Consider the following 20151-nt stretch of genomic DNA (forward strand, 5'->3'; position numbering starts at 1 on the left):
CTTGAAACATCTGAGCTTAAAACCTACTTTCATAACCGATAGCTCATGACGGTATTACTTGGATGTTCTACTTCATGTTCGAACATTTTATGTTGACAGAGGAATCAAAATCATCCTAAATATACTCGCCAAACTCCTTTTATTGACCTAAACCTGGACGAACCCTGAATTTCCTCTTATGTGTAGACATGAGGAATTGGAGCATTACGCGCTGATGGTATTGTTGCTTGAAACAATTTTCAGTTGTCAGTCGAAGGGGTGTCATGAAAGAAGCGTCTAGGGGGTAAATAGACTGACTGCAAGCAGCTAGTCTCAAAGATCCATCAACAGTTTAATTTCCAAGAAAGTGGTGGCCAATCCAGAGCAAACAGTAGGGCGTAAACCATGATCTCTATTATGTCTTTCATTTAAATTAAAAATAGGTATAGACTTAAATCAAGGTGAAAATGAGTCAAAATCCAAATTTACCTGATCTATGCCGGTAAGCAAGAAAAAGGTTCTCAAATAATAACAAGTAAAAAACAAATAATAATTGCTACTCGAACCAGGCTCTTTCGTCTTACCATGAAGCTATGAATTTTTTAATGAATAAAAAATGATGCTTTGAATCTGATGATGCCAAGATAGTAGACCGTCTGAATTATTCGACTAAACTAGATACAATAAAAACATGATTTTTGTGCTTACTATTAAAGGAACATTTCAAAGGTTGATGAAATGATGTCAGCCAACACCCAATGTAATTAAGATTAGATTACAATTACGATAAAAATTTTTCGGGTTTTCAAAGTAGAGTGATAAGACTTCCGAATTATGACGATGCCGATACTCGCATGTAAAAGTGATTCTGATTGGCGATAGAGTGGAGCATGATCGACTGCTATAAAAAGCTTGTAGCATGGTTCAAATCTCGTAAGATTACAATGGCAAACGAAGAAGATGGTCAGCACCATGTCATGACTGTGTTATAGAATGCAGTAAACACCGTACTATTATGGTAGATGTAGGATTTTGGTTTCAAAGTAAAGCTTATGATGCCCGGCGTCGACCTCAGTCGTAACCAGAAATTGTTCAAACTTTCGTGAAAATCGACATTGAAGAGCGGAAAAGCCCCCGAAAGCTGTTTGTTGGAAGTGTCTTGGATTAAAAGTGCTGTAGCACTGTAGTAGCAACTTGAATTTGAAACAGAACAACTTCATATGTGCGCCCACAAGTAGGCCAAATTCCAATTTTAAGTATCTGACTGAAAGTCTCTGAAAGTTTTATTTTTTCAATGCCGATAGAGAAACGTGGACGTATATTGCCGTCGACCTGTCCGTCCGTCCGTCCACAATTCATGTATGCATGATAGAGGCTACAGCTTTTATCTGATCTTGGTATGCATGTATATATTGATGAGATTTCGGTCTAGTTCAAAATTAGTAATCGGATGAACGGTTTCACAGTTATTGCCCTTGACTCGTTAAATTTTTCTTGTATGCACGATAAAGTCTATAATCATAATAACAACTTTCAGATATCACATAAATGATATTAATTCTGGACATTAGATGGTTGATGGATCTTGAAATTCATCCTGGCTACTGAAGGCTACTGCTAGTTGCCAATATGGGATTCGATTACTTAAATGTCTTATGAACTCGAATGTTGATTATTTTAATTCAGTAGAAAAACAAACGTTTGTTAGTTTTAGTCTGTTTTAACACATTCCTTTAGTATTTAAACACCAAGTCCAAACAACCATTACAAAGTAAATAGTGAAAAAGTTGACAGAATAGGTAGTGTATACTAACTAACATTGACTGGTATCTTGGTCATAACAAATAGTGTAGTCTCTCTATATCACTTAGTAACACGGTGGGTGTCCCAAAAGTATCCGTTTAGAAGGGATTCTTTCCAACGAGGAAACTCAAATGTACTTGAGTTAACGATCCACCTCAATGTTAGTATCAATGCTACCATACATTCAATTACCGTTAATGGCATGATGCACTTTTGCATCGGGTGACAGTGGTGACTGTTCCCCCACCCCCATCACTACCAGAGGCCTATAGTGTGCGACTCGGACACTTGTCACTTTTATATTTAGTTTAGTATGAAATATTAGACAACTAGGAATTGAGATGTACCTCTACGAATCTGATACTTACGGAAATACCCTCGATATACCGGAAGTCATTAAAAGATGAGTTAAGATGTTAAGACAACTTTTTTCCTGAAAAAATAAAACGATTAACATATAATCTATTGTTGAAAACACAATAAGATTGTGTAAGAGTTAAGAAAAAATACGATAGAAAGCTTTGTGTAAAGTCTTAGAAATAATGTGGCAATCGTCTTGTTAAAAAGATTAACTATGGTTTTCTAAGCTGTTGTGTGCAGGTTTGAAAAAGTCGCGAATTATAGAGTTCGTCTGTTCTAATTATGACGTGATTTGAGTCGTCTGAAACTATTAACATCGTTTATTCGATGAAAAATCTCGCGAGAATTTGACATTACACGTTATGTTAATTCACGTTTGCCTACGATGTGACGTCAATAACTATTTAAATCTTAGTATGATATGTCGAATTAAATGAATGTACACTAATTCTTCATTCATTCGGTTAAAATGATTTTGTTGAAATAGTACCAATCTCATTTGGTAATAAAACAACGTGGACAAACTATAATATAGTTGGTTTCTAAAACTGAACAATGGAGTTTAAAAAATCTTCGTCTTCTGTCATAGTGACGGCAGTGATTGCTGCCTTGTCTATGGGTGCTGGATTAATAATAGGATATTTATTGCGACCAGCTATGCATAAACCTGTGAACAGTGGACACATCATTGTAGATTCACATAACAGAACATATGAACATCTAATACAGAATTGTAGTCAAGCTGCTAAAGGAGAAGCTTATGTTCAGAAGTAAGGAAGTTTCTTCAATATGGGTGAATTTAGGTGTTATTGTAAGATCCAATAGTGCCTTTCTAAAAAATGGAAATACCGATAAATCTGGAAAAGAATGTAATAATACTGCTCTGTCCCTTAAGCGGATTGTAAAGAGATCTTCCAAACTATTTGGACACTAATAGCATCAGATTTGGAACCTTTCCGCGAAATCACCCCAAACTTGTACTGATACATAGAACCAGAGTTTAACCATCCAAGGTCGTTTGGCACAATTAAAAATAAGCAATTGTTTCTGGTTTTACCTTCAGATATTTACAAGCTCACGATATCCAGGCTTGTCGTGCTTATACTTGTCATATACCATTACCTAAAACATATCAAGTATACCATCTAGAGACTGAAGTCATTACTATCGATGGTAAACTAGATGACAAGGGTTGGAAGGATGTACCTTGGAGTGATCCATTCATAGGTAATTTTCGTTATGGTTTTGCTTATACCCGATTGTCAAATTCGGTTACAATTTTGTATTAATAAGGTCTTCTTTTTAAAATGCAAACAAAAGTCATTCATTCAGTACGAGCTTTGCAGGTAACCTTCTTGATCTTCATGTAAATTGATAACTTCTCGCTTTTTGTAGACATTAAAGGAGCAGATTTCCCAAAGCCTAAATTTGAAACAAGAATTAAAGTGAGATGGGATGATACTCATTTTTATTTTGCTGCTTACATGGAAGAAACTGATGTTTGGGCGAATAAATCTTTACACGATACCACAGGTAGGCTAAGTTTTAAATATCCTCAAGATAGCTTGTTTCGAATTATTGGATAAACCAATGGCAGCTGTTAACAAATAATAATATGGTGTAGGAAGTTTCCGTCTTTCCCAGCAGTATGATAAGAAGCTTTATACAATAACAAAATATTTTCACTGTTAAAATCTTTCTCAACATAGCAAGTGTAAAGCGATATAGAAAATAAAGTATCACTTACATAAGTATAAGTGCAATCACTCAGAAATCAAGTCCACATCAATTCTCATTTCAATAAGATGAAAACTATAGCTTCTGTTGTGCTTTAAGAAAGTGATAGCTTTTCTCTTAAATCCGTCATATCCGGAAGATGATAAATTATATGTTTTCAGAAAGTAACTGTAGCTTGATTTTTTCCTAATAATACAAGTTTTTGATCATATTATTTCAGTGTATCAGGATAATGCTATACAAGTTCTATTAGATACAAGACAGAGCAATCACAAGTAAGAACATCACTGTCTTCTGGTACACTATGAAAAACACTTGCATGGAATAATGCCCCAGAAAATATATCTTCATTTTTCACCCAGTAGAAACCAGTTTCAGTTAAAGTTAGAATGAACATAAAATTTAAGTTCCCTGGAATTGTCAATATTAGTCTATATTCATCAGTGAACTTTCCTGGTGTCATAAAGTAACAACAAATTCCCTGTAAAATCTTGAAAATTGGAAAATTCATAAAATTAAGTAATTATTGAAAAACGCTTAATCTTGATATTAAGCGGTTATCAATAGTGAATTCCATATTTATGGATAATTACTAAGTTTGTTGGATTATATAGGGATCCTTATGACACCAGGTGTATCTACTGATGAATATGTGCATTTATTGGCCGAGTTTAAAATTCTTAAATTTTATGTTCATTCTAAGACCTAGTATCGCTTTAACATGGAACTTTGAACGTATATAATATGTACCTTGATGCTTGATATATCTGTATGATGATATTTATGGTATTTTTTCAGATATAAAGAATTAACTATTAATGCTATAGGAACCATGTCAGACATGATGTTAACTAGGGTAAGTACTTGTAATTAAATTTTGAAACGTCTTAGTACACTTACCTTATTTCTACATTATCAACATAGGCCAGCATAAGATGCACCTTAACGTCACGAAAACAACTATAACGTAGGCTAGCACAAGAAGCAGCATAGTCAAGGAATACATGTTCCCAGTTTAATCAAACATTATCTACTTTAAAGAAACAATGCCGGGACATTGAATTAAACCATGAGAAATTCATCGTTCTGTTCTTATCCGTCCCTTCTTTTCAATTGTGATGTTTTTAGCCCTATATGAATGATGGGGAACCGTTAAGTTTCTGGGAGAGTGATGTAAATAGAGCAGTATTTGTAGATGGACCAATAAACAACCCAAATAAAGACAGTAAGTTGCTTTTGAGTTTTCTCTAGACTTTAATTTAATAAGATTGGTAGCATGGCCTATGCATCCACTGTCTGAAATGTTCGAGACCTTCGAGAAAGAAAAGCAAATGACTTTCTTCCACAGGCGTCGTAATGCATTTAACTTATATCAATAACCTTTTGATAACGTTTTTTTCTAGATAAATTTTGGACCGTTGAAATGTCGATACCATTTGCTACATTATATGCTGGTTTATATAGACAACATGATTATCCCTCGGATGGTGAAACATGGAGAGCCAACTTTGTAAGGTAAAGTCAAATTAGTACCATTATGAGCTGTAACAGCACAGATTCTGTCCTGTCTGAATTTTTTGGACAGATTGAAACGGACAGTATACAATTTACATTCTGTAATGCGGGAAATTATTTCAGGACACCGGCATTACGATCTCGAACTATTGCGGAATCTTTGCAATAACAGCTTGTTGTAACGGAGATCCCGGTTTGTATCTCCAACATAGGAAATCGCTTTGAGGAACTCTACCCACTTGACCTACTTATGCATTAACGTTAAAATTACAAATTACAAACAGATGCTCATTTATGCTGTGTTATTTTCAGACCAGAATATGAAACGGAAGTCGTTGATGGAAAATACCAAAAGGTACATATTTTACTAAATTATATTTATTTTATTGAAATTCACATGCGTTCAAATTAAAAATTAAAAAAAAATCTGAATAGCCTTATGCCGTAACGGTTTAAAAATTTCACGCTGACCTTTAATGACTTTCATTAAAAATATGTATAATTTGTATTGTAGAAACTAGGTGTTGAAGCCAGTTGGTGGGTATGGAGTTCTCCTGGTGTATCTAATATTCATCTTCCAGATAGGTATAGGCTTTTGTATTATTCTTATTTGTACTATTTGCAACTACCTAATTCAACATGTTGTCAGTTTTGATCTGTTCATGTCATCTTTCTCATTCCCAAGGTGTGGCAAATTACCAAGATCCGCGTTACACGATAGTCATTGCAAGGATTGTGTATTTGTGTTAGTTTTGGGGTTGGAATTGATGTGGAGGTAACAGAAGGGGGATGTTACAGAATAGTCCCATCTTGTCTTTATTTCATAGATGATTTTGAATTGAAATTAATTATTATATTTTTCACAGATGGGGTTTACTGCAGTTTACAAAAGCAGTGGTAAATACATCAACATTTGAATTTGGTAAAGAATGGATTGTAACTAATGCATTACTGGATACCTTCAGAGCTGAGAAAGTAAGAGTTTTCTCCCTTTTAAATTTATATTAAATCTGATTAACGTACTGTTGAACGTGAGTTTCGGTGTAGTTATAGGACGGTTTGCATACGAAGAGTGATTATCGTTGACATTTTAATATTTTTTAAGAGCTTAGTATTTTAAAGGAATACGGATATTTTTTACGGCTAAATAGCTTGTCATCTTCAAAGTTTCCAAAGACCTAGGCATCGTATACTCTCCAAAAAGAGTATGGTGTCTTAAAATTTTCCCTAAAAGGTTCATTTCAAACCATTCCTAAAGAGCTTTACTTCTTCAACTTTCCCCGATATACTTTCAGGCATATAAAGCAGTGAATGGAAGGTATACAGATGACGTCACTTTATTAGATATACCACCCTATGTTTTATCAGGTAAATGTATTAAGAAGGTCGAAGTTAAGATTGATTGGGGAGGTTTTACTGTAACAGTTTACCCTAATGATAATAAACTAAAAGAAGGACATATTAGAACTGATAGGTATATTTGGTATGGTGATGAAAAGGAAGAATTCTTTTAGTATATTAATAACGCATGGGGATTAAATCAAGTTTACTCTTAATGAAAGAAACTTCCATCATCGGAAGATTTTAACTACTTAATTTAAACTGCTTAAATATTGTACGATTGTTGTTTCACTATTAAACTATACTATGGTGCGCTATTGTCGCTTGATTTGGGAAGTATATTCGTGTTTCTTTCAATATCTTCAATTATAATCGGTAAAACATTATCAATCCCAAGGAGTCATTCCATCTAGTTTTGAGATAAGTAACTCCCATACTTTATATAGAGCAATATAGATAAAGACAAGAATTTAATGAATAAGGGACATGATGAAACTAATATTGAAATACTTCCTCTAGATACTTTCAACACATTAACAGTTACAGAATTGTTCACTGGAATGCTTGAAATTATCTTTTTATGGACGTCTGAATTTTTATAGAAAAATGTTTGTATATTTGTATATTTATCCATAATTGTACTTAAGTTTGTAAATAAATAGTTCATTGTTATTATCTTCTTTATTGTTAGTAAATATGCTTATCTGACAGACACTCTCTTACTAATATATGATCCAGATTGACAGTATTTCATTTCATTCATCGTTAAAGCTAATTACTCTTAAGATGGGCAGTGACAGTGATCATCTTACACTCATTTAAATCGTGACACAAGCTATCCACGAGCATGTTTATTTGAAATTGGTTCAAACAGATTAACAGTGTTATGAAAATCATTGAAAATAATCTGGGATTTTAATCTCTAAAACTAAGAAAGAACAGAAGAGATACAGTAATTTGATTGGAGAATAAGACTATATTTGAAATCGATATAAGGTATTCACTGATCAGATGACTAAAATGACCAAAGTAAAGCCACTGGTTTTTAAATTTGTTATTATACTTCATCAGATTTATTCTAAATAAACATCTGAAGTTGTAAGTAATATCAAAACCTCATTCAGGAAATTTAGTGAGAGGGTGTATTTTAGCTAATGGTGAATGTTTGAATAGTCTATTATTACCAATATTTCCAACAAGTCCCATGGGATGCTGGTTTAGAGGACTTTCGCCGTAAAAGGTATATTTGAAATACTTATATCATAGTCGAAATGAGAATTTAAATGAGTATACACAAAATCTGTCTGTGAAATATGAAGATGACCTTCTTTTTAAAAAAAAGAACATTATTTATTTCTACAAGCCGATTTACATACCTTAAAACATACGTATAATGGCATATATAAATGAAAAAACTTCGTTAACACAACACAGTCTAGATGCCACTACATGATATCAAATGGAATTAAAATAAAATCAAATTAAGAAGAATAGAATTATTTTAAACCTTAAATAGATTTAGTTAAATGTATTTAAAGATAATTGTATTTTTTGTATTAACCAACTAACAATTAACTAATATATTTATCGGTACTGTAATTGAAATTCTATTTTCCATTCAAACCACACACTATACACAATCTATATATGACAAAAAAGTCTAAAGATTGGTCACTAAGACATATTTCTTATTTAACATTTTAATCACTGCTTTAGATAATGTGGATGTCTTGTAGTCCGAAACTCTATATACTCTCATCTGTTGTCTTACAGCTTTTATGATAATTATCAACAAGAGTAAGATCAAACGATATCTTTAATTCTTTCTTTTCTTCGAAGGAGCAAATGAACGTCATAATAAATTTGATATGGAATCCATGTCATGTTTCATTTTTGCAAACTATTAGTGATATTCAACACAGATTGCTTATTCAATCCAAAACTTGCTTTAAATTCCTCCTCAACACGGTTGATTTCACCAAGTTCGTCGAACGAAATAATCCTCCATTTGGAAACATTGGAAAAGGAATTTCGACTGATTTACAGATAGAATTAAAAGTTATAATTGGTCTCAACCAACTATAGTTTAGCATTAAATTAGCCAATTTTTAAATACATTTTAGGTAATTCTATGTGGTGCATACAAAATATAGAATTAAACTAAAAGTTAATGTTATTCGGACAGAATAGAATTAAATTAGGCTTAATTTCATTTGGTGCATACGGGCCAATTATATTTTGACTTCCTTATAGAAATGTGTAATGAGGAATATGAAGGTGTGAAATAAAATTAACGTCTAAAGATTGAAATGGTTTGACCTGAAACCTCCGTTGTCACTTACTAGTTCACATGTGTATTATGGTTAAGTATAATTTAAAAGGTAAGTTACTACAGGTATATTTGCTAACTGTCGAACCGCGAACTCCTTGAGTATGAAATATATATTTATGTGTACAGTGTATATTTAATACCAGTGTAAGCTTGTGGTGACAATAATATCTCTAGAAGAAAATCTCAACCTAACATATATAAATAACTTCCGTGAAGAAGATAAGCATACTTTTATATTTGTTTTAATATAACTATAACAGTAAATTGAGGATGCAGCACTCTGGAAGATGTATAATATTCGGATGTCTGTTGGGATGTGTGACTTTTTTTGGATTGGGTGTGGTTACTGGATATTTCTCAATCCCAAGCCGGACAGCACCGAAAGCGGAGACCCAAGGCCTTCCTCAACAGTCATCTCCTTTACTACAAAGGTAGGTGTATTTCTAATTGTGTCAAAGTAAAAGAAAAACTTTTTTGACCCAAATTAATTTCTTAACAAAAGATGAGAGGTTTAGTGCTTCTATAACTAGTTTAAGAATTTAAAGACCATGAAAATGTTATATGTTAGCGGTTATTTTACCATGTCCTGAACCAGAACAAAAAAGATGGACTAAAAAAACAAACAAACAAAAAACATTTGGATTTGTCATTGCTTTATATATGACTTTAGACATTGCACAATGAAGGCCTACCTAAAAGATTCTTCCTTTCAAAGACCTGAAATTGGCTGAAAACGATCATTTCTGGAAATTATCTATAAGCAGCTTTTAGTAGCCTTGTCATATCTTGTTGCCGTCCCATAAGGTTAAACAATTCTTTAACAGTCGCACCCAAGCTGTTATATTGCGTACCCAAGGCACGCATCTAAATAATATATGGGTTTGGTGCATTTTACTTTTACTTGGTTCGGAATGTTACGACGCTTGTCTAAAGATATTTTAGGTATGAAACACACTTTCCATCGCTGTATAGCAGCCAAGTAAGGACTCCTTTCATGTATGACGGGGCCCTTAGAAAACAGACAGTCCCCAACTGTTCAAATCATTAATTATGATAGTGAGTTATTCTTACCACTTTAAAATTTACAATATACGCACGTCGTTATCACTGTTATTATTGGGTCATTCTCTATCGTCCTTTATACTCTAGATCTTAAATAAATATACAACATACTCCATGGTATGTGAAATCGAAAGAAGAGGGTTAACCATAACAAACAATTTGAGCACAAATAAGAAGGGTATTTAATTTTTTCAAATTGTCGTTAAAAATAGGAAAAAATGGTGGTTCCTTAAATGCTGTTGTTTAGGGTATTTATAAATTACAAAACTTGCTTTAACATTGTTTATCGACTGGTTCGTGGGTTTCACCTCAGGACGAAATGTTTTTCCGGGAATGTTTTGTTTATACTCAGATTAAAATCGGATAGGATAATCTGAAACTTGCTAAACACACCCAGCTTTATTCATTTATAACCCTACATGCATCCTTTTATAGTGTATCATTTATAGATTGTCTTTCCTTCTTTTCTGAATTTAGTTTAGTGTAAACACCATTTCAGCTACCAAAATAAATGTCAAAGAAAAATATACGAAGCTAAAAATTGTGAGATAGAACTACCTAGAAATTATGTAGCGTATCATTTAAATGGTAAAACAATAACAGTAGATGGTAAACTGGATGAAGAAGCATGGAAAGAAGTTGATCATACGGAAGATTTCTTAGGTACGTTTCTAACTAACAATTCTTTAATGATATTCCAAAAACAAGGTTTATTAACGTCATATACTCTTGTAGAAATGTTATTTTATTATCAATAAATAAAGATTCCCGAAGAAAGGGCATCTTAACAATAAAATGTAACTATAATATATGGTCGAACAGCACTATTGTTTTTATAAGTTTTCAATATTTCTGATCGTATTCAATATATATATTTAGTATGGATACATGGGGTATCTCCTGTACTGATATAGTACACATGTATGTAATAAGGGTAAATATTCGCTCGTGATTCCAACAATAACTGGCCTGTCCATCAAATTTACCTTTTAACAGAATGCTTTCAATGATAAGGCTTTTAAATGCCTTGGCCAAAATATTTTTTCATTTTATTTTTGGCACAATAATGATTTAATTTTAATTGACGATGTACTCATATGACTTGCTAGTTCCAAAGAGGTAATTCTAGTTATTTATTTTAAAACAGATATTCGAGGAATTCGCTACCCTAAACCAAAAGAAGAAACTCGAGTGAAGATAAGATGGGATGATACACATGTGTATGTTGGTGCCTGGTTGAAGGAGGATAAAGTTTGGGCTACGTATGATGTAAAAGACTCCCGAAGTAAGCCAGAAGATATCCACAATTTAAAATTACCAATCCGCAACGAAAAAATATCTAGCCAACATTTTAAATAAACCTTCTTTCTGTTTCAAATAAGCAGTACGTGGATACTACATTATGCTTGGTTCAACTTGATAATCAGTTCATATTATTTTTATTTAATTTGTTGAGAATTTACATGTAACTGTTTTCTAGTTTACCAAGAGAACGCTTTTGAGGTATTTTTCGATGTAGAGAGAGGGTTACGAATGTAAGTATACAAAATCAAATATCATCAGGAACATAATAGAATTATCGTCCGCTTATACGTTCTGGTTGTATTAAACTGAATTTAGTTAGATATAACAACCCAGCATGGTTGGTTGAGAATTAGAGATCGAATAAAATTGTCGCCTGATCGGTATTCCACTACTATAACGTGGATACTATTTGCTCTTTACAAGATGAGGTAAGGGTTGAAGAGAGTTAGCCCTCTGATCATTCAAATCTGGTTGAACCCGGCATCTTTTTTCTACTGAAAAGCTTTGTGGACAACTGTCACAGAAACTGCTACATCAAAGAATTATCATTAGTTTTGACATATTTCAAATGAAGGAAGTATGATGCAATGAGCGTGGTTTGAACATGAACATAATTTTATTCTATTGAGTTGACGACTCGGGATCGCCATGTATTCTGAGTGGTCCATTTTACTGTTTAACCTGCGTTACAATAACAGTATTTATTACGCAATGTTATTGATTTACAGGTACAAAGAGATAGAAATCAATGCGTTAGGGACAACTTGGGATCTCATGTTGACCAGAGTAAGTTCATTTTTTCACAGTTTAGAGTGAAATGATCAAAATTATTTTACAGAATGTTGTTTTAAGACAATGTTTGAATTTGATTAAAAATTCATCTAAAACTTCAGTTGACCACCAAAATTGTTTTTAAAAAATGAAATTTCTTATGGAATATCTGTGTTCCCAGGCCTATGATGATGGTGGTGACTTTGTTGATTGGGAAGGTATTTCAGCTAAAGGTGTTTACACAGATGGCCTAGTAAATATACCAAGTAAAAACAGTAAGACAATCTTCATTTTAATTTCAATTTCATGAGCATCATTTTATGATACAGTTGCAGCAATATCAGATTTGAAGCTTTATTTTGTTTTAAGAATAGTGCATTTTATATTAACTAATATTCCTGGGTGATGTGAAATAAACTGTAAAACTGACCAATAACTGCACAGACATTGAATAAATAATAGATACAAAAATAAAAGTTCCAAGCTATTGTAATGATCATAGTTTTTTCGGCGTAGAAATAAAGAAAATAACATCAACTGTGTGTATGTTACTATGTGTTGTTATCCTGATTTTGAAATATTTGGTTCACGGTTAGAACGTATGATTGGTATGATTTTTTTTCATAGCCACATACTGGTCTGTAGAAATGGCTTTTCCCTTTGAGGCTTTATCCGAAAATACCACTAGGGCACCGGGACCTGCAGAAGATAATGAAGTATGGTTTATGATCATGGCTAGGTTAGTGGCATTACTTGTATAAATTTCTGATTGTGAATTTATGCCAATAACTGATTCTAATTATATGTTATAGCGAATTGATGAAAACCATGAGATTTATCTAAGACATAGCCTACTGAAGTTTTTTATATTCCAGAACAGAATATCCTTTGGAAATCAACAGCACAAATGGGCGTTATCAACAGGTATAAATATTGATAGTACTGTAGACCTTAAATAGTCCTCGAATTATTCGAATATCATACTCATAACATGGACGGTTTTAAAACTGATATTCCAATTAAAAAAAATACTCGTTAGAGAAAAGCAGTATATCATAGTTATACGGAGATACAGTTATAGTCTCGTTAGTCTTTTACTTCTTATTTACTGGATTACCAAGGAGTCAACGACCTAACAGTAACTTATATGTTTTTTTAGGTGCCTGGTTCGGAAGCCTCTTGGTATTCTTGGAATCCAACTGGTGAAATAGCACTTCATTTACCCAATAGGTACGTTGCTATCATTTTAAAAAGAGAATACAAATATACGTATGTACTGAGTGTTTTGGAATTTCAAATAGTATTACATTTGATTTTTCTTTTTAGATGGGGCTTGTTACAGTTTAGAAAAGGTTCCCCAATGAAAAATAGCGTTGTTAAATTTGATAGATGGATCATGTATAAGGCTTTATTTGATATTTTTGAAGCTCAAAAAGTAAGTCTTGAAATTTTCAACTTTCAATCAATAATGCTTTAAAATCCTTTGAACTCTTCATAACTCCTTTCTTCATTTTGACGCCTGAGGTAGCCTCTGACCCACCGTAAGAAAATTAAAAGGAAATTTTATTGAAAAATTATAGAAATGAATATAATATTCGCTAAATATATAGTTTATGTGATGTCTACGGTAAAGGAAGTTACCGCTTGAAATTTTACCAAAAGCTAACTAAAGACCTAACTGAATTCAAAGAAAACAGGATTTTTGTCTCAAAGAAAATGTACCAAAGTTACGGTCTTGTCTTAATAATGTTAGTTGGTAACATCTAGTGAAATAGTACTAGAAATATTGCCCACGTGCACAAAGTATTTTGTGAACATGATATTGAGTACGCAGTAGGATAATGCTAACAAAAAAGGCAATTGGTTTACGAACTATTAGTGCAAATTATCTGAGCATTTGAATAATATAAAGTACTTATTCTTGCAGGCACGTCAAGCTGTGTTCGGTTCGTTTGTAACAGATCTGGTATTTTTAAACCTACCACCCTATATAACAATGGGTAGCTGTTTTACTACAGTAACAGCTGAACTGGTAGATGGAGGATTTAAAGCGACTGTAGCCCATGGTCTAGTTAAAGGTCACATTAATCAAAATAGATATACCTGGTTCACCAATCCTTAGACATTCCGTTAATTATGAATATTTCTTTCATATTTTTGTAGTAAAAACTTTTTTCTAGAATTTACTGTTAATGGTATTAACTTGGGGAAGTTTTGTATAGAAACAAGCTTTCTTAGTATATTGGGGGATATTCTATAACTATTTAACAAAAAATCCCTTATAGTGTCTCTTTTAAGAATTTCTTGACAGTGTTTAATGCCCTAACACCAGATCTGAAACCTATATGATATAGGTTAAAACATCCGTGGAATGATTCCTTCATATGAACACTAGTCACTTTCACACCAGCAGCCTTCAATCTACCAGCATAGATCTGATTCTCATCTCCTAAAATATCCCAACCTACAGACAACACCAGAGTTGTGGGTAAACCACTCAAATCTTCCACTAATAATGGTGAAATAAGCGGGTTTGCTACAATCTTTGATAGCGTTCGTACATCTTCAGTAACCTCCTCAGCAACATGATCACCACGTTCATATCCTTCAAACAATAATTCCGATGGCAAATAGTTCAAGTTCACATATTTTTTACACAGTGTATCTAACTCTGGCGTTGAAAAATCACCATACATAAACAAATCCAACTGACTTTCGGTCAAATTTAAATACAGCCCAGTCAAATATAAAGCTTGTGCCTTAAAATGTTTCTCATATTTAGCTCTAGTTTGATATATAGGCAGTGTGAAATCACATACCTGTAGAACACCATAAATAGAAACATGGCTTTTGACTGCTGGTTGCTGTTGTTCATTTCGTAATGTATACAGAACAGCGGCTGCTAAATTACCCCCTGCACTGTCACCTAAAATATATGATGAAGCATTACGTAGTCAAATTTGAAGCTATATGTAGGAAACTCCATGCTGGAAATTTGGAAGTTTTCATATGTAAATAGGAACCTCCTTAGCTGGAAATGGGAAATTCCTTTGCTGTAATAAGAAAAGCCCTCAGCTAGGAATTGTGGAAAGTCCTAAGCTGGGTGTATGAAAGCTTGAAATTTTGAAAGTTCTAGCCTGAAATAGAAAATTCTTATTCTGGAAATGGTCCTTAGATGTAAGTAGGAAGTGCAAGAGGAAAGGCCCAATGCTAAAAAACAATGCTGGTAATGTGAAATTCTTTAGTTGGAAGAATACGAATGAGTAAACAGAAAGTGTTTATTAAATCAATTCCTACCTCCAATTCCGACACGCATTGTATCAATACCATACAATTCACCATTATTTAATATAAACTTAGTAACAGCTAAACAATCGTCATATGGATAAGGGAAGGGGAATTCTGGAGCAAGTCTGTAGCTAATGATAAATAAAAAATAAATCATTAAATTAAAATGCTGAACTACAGAATTTATAGGATTGTGTTGGCAATCGTCTACGAATAAAAGCATTTCAATTGACAAGATACATTTTCCATTACGTTAACACATTCAAGTTTATCCACAATGTTGTTCGAAATCCAAGATAGTAGAATTCTATTCAACATCAGCTCATAAACAATGATGAGAGTGTATTTTTAGGAAGACATGATATGATACATAAGAATACAATAAAATTATACATACTCCACTCCTATGACGACCACATTCAGTTCCCTTGAAATATTAGACAGGGGATTGTCGTAAGTTTCTGAAAAATTACATTTCTAAAATAGGAAATAATTTATAAAAAAAATCTTCTTGCAATGATATTTAAGGGTTTACGTGAATTGCAAGACTCAAATATGTCTGAAATATTGGAATGATGCAAATCGATGGTATCAGTATTCTTAATACAGAATATCAGTAAATCAATATAGAAAGACCTCAATAAGTTTTCCAGGTCTGATTATGGTTATTTACACCAAAACCGTTAATCATATGAATTGTACCAAAGATAATGTTAAAAATGATTTACTGAGGTGCAGATATTTATAGAGAGCAGTACATATCGATTACATGCGGCAAACTGCTGTAAAGACGTGTATAATGTTAGCTCTGTTAGATAAATTAACATGAAATGATATATAAAAGATAAATACCAGAATCAAGCATACTCCAGCTTCCACCATGAAGATAAATGAAGCCTGGTACTAATCCTGTTACACCTTGTGGTTTAAATATTCTTACATCAACACCGGCTATTTCACTATTTGATATCTGTGGAAAGAAAACGGAATTTCGAGTCCAATATTGGGATTGGACAAATAGCACCACGGGGTGTGAACCTTTTGTTAGATATCCAATTGTCGAGACGTGCACATTCTTCATCATACAGCCCCTGCTTTGTCCCATAAGATCAATACGACATATATATTGAATACATGATGCAGCAATTATACATCAAGGTACAACTGTATGTATATGTATATGTACAATGTATATGGGGCATAAACTAAAGCTTAAGATACTACTGGTTTGCAAACATTATACTTCACTATATATGCTGAAGAAGTACACAACATTGTATTGTGGTCCTACCTTTAGTCCAGTCGAATCAGCTGGTGATGTCATACATCCTTTGATGGTTTTTCTTATAAAAGGCCATCTGTCTCCTTCCAGCCCAAGTCTGTACATTAACTCCGACTGTAATAAATCCACACAAAAAAATTAAACGTAAAAAGTGTTAAATGAACTCATGGAAAGGGCTTTTTAACCATAAATGACTTTACTTTTACAGGATTTGGGAATACAACTAATCGAATGATCACTTCTTAGAGATTTCATTAATCGTATATCATATCAAATTATGTTGTTCTAAAGTGTGAACTTTGTGTGGGTAAGTACAGTTAAACCAAACCTATCAAATATATTTCCTTACCCATATAAATTTGGACTGTAGGGTAAGATACATCAGTCGAAACTCCCATTTCTGTTCTATTTCATCGGGTAGTGGTTTGTGTAGTAAATAGGCCAGACCAATACATAGTATACAACCAATAATAACACAGACCTTTAAACAACCCATACTGAGTACTGAATAAAAACAAGAGATCAACATTTGATTTGGTTCGAGTTTTTGAATTGTATTGAGAAATAAGAGACACGTATCATAACATATATTTTTATTATTATATTATCATACGTATTTTGATTTTTCTATATACATGAAACTTTTGGGTGTTTTTGTTGTATAGTTCTATTTAATAAGACGTATAATGCCGTTTCTATATCCTTATGGGCAAATGATGACAATTCAGGTGATGCAGCAGAGTGCATTGAAAGACATTGCTATGATTATTGTTAACTCTTTACAAGCTCAAGGTGCTTCGGTTTATAATTTTTTCAAACGACTTGATGCTATTTTTTACAATCGAGTTTGTATCACTGACAAAGGTAAAAATCTACCCAGTGACAGCATATTGAATTAAGCCTTCTAATACAGTTAATTAAGATTAGACCTTAATTTTACTGTGCAGGGAAATAGTCGCACCAATCGAGCACACTAATGATGAAGGGTTGTTCTGATACTCGTCTGCATATATGATTAACACTCCATCTTAAAACGTAAAATCTACGCGAACATAAAAACCGAAAAGTAAGCTGTACTTACATCAGTATATTTACTTGATAAAATACATAAGTAGATACGTGACCTAGATAATGACTAGAAGAAATACGATCGGTACAAACCAAGTCAATATATAGAACTGGAGACAACAATTAAATACTACAATACCTAATAGATGTAGTAGTGCTCTCCCATGAATAACTCAAATTTATTTGTCTTTTTGCCACTTTTTTCCTGCACATATCGGTAATTGGTGTTGCTGAATTTTCTCCTCGGCCTAAGCTTTCGTTATTTAAATTGTATTGTTTTTACAACCACTTTCACCAAATGTACAATTCGAATAGTACGCGAGTTCATTCTTTTACTTTATTGCACCTAATTGAAGACGGTCGATTGGAATTATGGATCCATCAAACGCGGACTCCAAAGGGCTACGTTTAGATATGTGGACAAGTAGAATGTCTTGCTCACTAGTCTCTGGCTGAAGTGACAAAGATTTTCATGCAAGAGTTGCACCCCTTCGTCTGTCTGGTTTTTTTTAAATCCCAATCCAACTGAGATAACATGCGACTAAATACTAGAACCTGTTTGTTTTTCGTATAAATACCAGACAATAGTTGGTGCTTCATTAAACAATGAAGCCCAAATATATATTTTAAAAAAGATGAAAAATGTTTACAATGAATATTTATTGAAGTAAAAATCACAGATATTGGATATTTTATTGGAAGAAATTGATGGAATGGCAGCCCTTTATATACAATTCTCTGAATATGCTTTTAAATAGCAACCTAGAATACAAAATATTTTCTCACTAGTAAAATGTCAGAGAATCAAAATTTTACTGTTTTATCTCCCTTTAAAGTAAACCCAGTTTTCTCCTTGGCTTTTTTTTAAAAGTTTTTCGCCTTTGTACGTACGCCTACATCAGGAACATTTTAAGCTTGGCCTGGTTATCTATTTGTTTATTGCTACTACATCAAGCCACAAGAAATTGTGCCAAAAAGGTGATGTAAATATTATGGATCATACACTTTCATCCTGGGAACCGATTCCATCGAATCGAATGCCTTCGAAAAATAACTCTTAATACAATATTTATTTTTAATAATTATGAAACCTTAAGCCCCATAAATTATAAAAGTTGTGAATAGAAATGTAATATTTTATAGTAAAGTATAGTTAGTTATGTATAACCGAGTACCGTCAAGATATTAAAACACCCAGTATTATAAGAAATGCTCTAAATAGGCCACAAAAGAAGTAGCCATGAATATTCAAAAGCTCTTGGCAGATTTAAAGATTAAATGCTATAAATATACAAAAGTTCCAAACTGAAAATTCGCAGTAGAACATAATCTAATTGTCGAAATCAAAATAGACCTTTTAATCTGCTCTCCAAGGTCAGGAAGACATTGATCCAATTACCAGATCTATTGTCGATTACAGTTTAACACAAGATTATATTGATATAGTTAATAGTTGTATTGACTGATAATGATACAACGAATAAGTGTCACTCTTAACGGTACAAACAGCAAAGCCCCACGTATGTTTTCACTAAAATGCATTTCATTAATAGACTGCAATACCAAAAACACCTATACCAATTCAGCCATAATTAGACTTTTCGTTCGAAAATACGTCTAATATATAATACATAATAAAACATTAGGCCTACAAATATATAAAAAATCAAAAATAATTCCTTAAATATACGTCGTTAGCCAAAGATTGTTCATTGTGTTAAAGTCAGTATAATCATACAATTGTCATAGAATATTATGCAACTAATGGTATAATATAACGCTATGATGAAGTACTTAAAAATTCAACGTGTGACAAAAAAGTGTTTATTATATTAAAACATTATTATGAATTATTATTTATCAGTTTAACAATACTAAATAAAGCATATGATAAAGAGAATCCATCATATAAAACATGATAAGCATGCTACCTTCGGTGTATCAAAAATGATGAAGAGTTTTTAACACGCTATAATGTAATAAATAAAGCATAACATAATGAATAAGTATTATAAAATTATTGAAACATTATCTTACATTGGTTATAACAAGACTAACAGCAATAAATATAGAGTTATAAATTCATTATCATCAAGCTTCAGATTTATATATAAATGCTGCGTATGTGTAATTCGAATGCAATTTTTATAAACTTAATCAAATAGCCAAATAAAGGTAAAAAGCATAAATACTTAAAATTGTTTCACAATATTTAATAGGCTTTGTGATAAAGTGTATGTTATTAAAACATATTTGCTCTAACTGTTAATAATAATACAAATCCAAACAAGCAAGACACTTCCATCAA

The 20151-nt window shown here is 32.6% G+C and overlaps 3 protein-coding genes across 3 annotated transcripts; 2 read left to right on the forward strand and 1 right to left on the reverse strand.

Annotated features, from left to right (window-relative positions):
• Positions 1–2697: 2697 nt before the first annotated feature.
• On the forward strand, positions 2698–6908 carry LOTGIDRAFT_164342 (hypothetical protein; the record flags this gene model as incomplete). The annotated part of the gene is made up of 11 exons (XM_009060878.1): positions 2698–2912; positions 3206–3369; positions 3538–3675; positions 4100–4154; positions 4678–4735; positions 5008–5104; positions 5283–5394; positions 5707–5749; positions 5909–5979; positions 6261–6369; positions 6690–6908. 11 exons carry the CDS (start codon positions 2698–2700, stop codon positions 6906–6908), a joined length of 1281 nt encoding a protein of 426 aa, XP_009059126.1.
• Positions 6909–9281: 2373 nt separating this feature from the next.
• Positions 9282–14383, forward strand: LOTGIDRAFT_233878 (hypothetical protein). The gene is made up of 11 exons (XM_009060879.1): positions 9282–9498; positions 10629–10792; positions 11277–11414; positions 11610–11664; positions 12163–12220; positions 12387–12480; positions 12833–12944; positions 13081–13129; positions 13365–13435; positions 13532–13640; positions 14133–14383. The coding sequence occupies exons 1-11, from the start codon at positions 9338–9340 to the stop codon at positions 14325–14327; spliced, it is 1206 nt and encodes a 401-aa protein (XP_009059127.1). The 5' UTR covers positions 9282–9337; the 3' UTR covers positions 14328–14383.
• A 101-nt stretch (positions 14384–14484) lies between these two features.
• On the reverse strand, positions 14485–16574 carry LOTGIDRAFT_123897 (hypothetical protein; the record flags this gene model as incomplete). The annotated part of the gene is made up of 4 exons (XM_009060880.1): positions 14485–15131; positions 15503–15624; positions 15891–15954; positions 16346–16574. The coding sequence occupies 4 exons, from the start codon at positions 16572–16574 to the stop codon at positions 14485–14487; spliced, it is 1062 nt and encodes a 353-aa protein (XP_009059128.1).
• Positions 16575–20151: the final 3577 nt, after the last annotated feature.

This window comes from Lottia gigantea, assembly GCF_000327385.1.
Source record: "Lottia gigantea unplaced genomic scaffold LOTGIsca_45, whole genome shotgun sequence".
Lineage (NCBI taxonomy): Eukaryota > Metazoa > Mollusca > Gastropoda > Lottiidae > Lottia > Lottia gigantea.

Bases quoted from the DNA above. Each gene is read 5' to 3' on its own strand.
- LOTGIDRAFT_233878 (XM_009060879.1), top strand. From the start codon at position 9,338: ATGCAGCACTCTGGAAGATGTATAATATTCGGATGTCTGTTGGGATGT. The intron at 11,665-12,162 runs GTAAGTATACAA...ATTGATTTACAG, and splicing joins GTAGAGAGAGGGTTACGAAT to GTACAAAGAGATAGAAATCA. The intron at 13,436-13,531 runs GTACGTTGCTAT...TTTTCTTTTTAG, and splicing joins GCACTTCATTTACCCAATAG to ATGGGGCTTGTTACAGTTTA.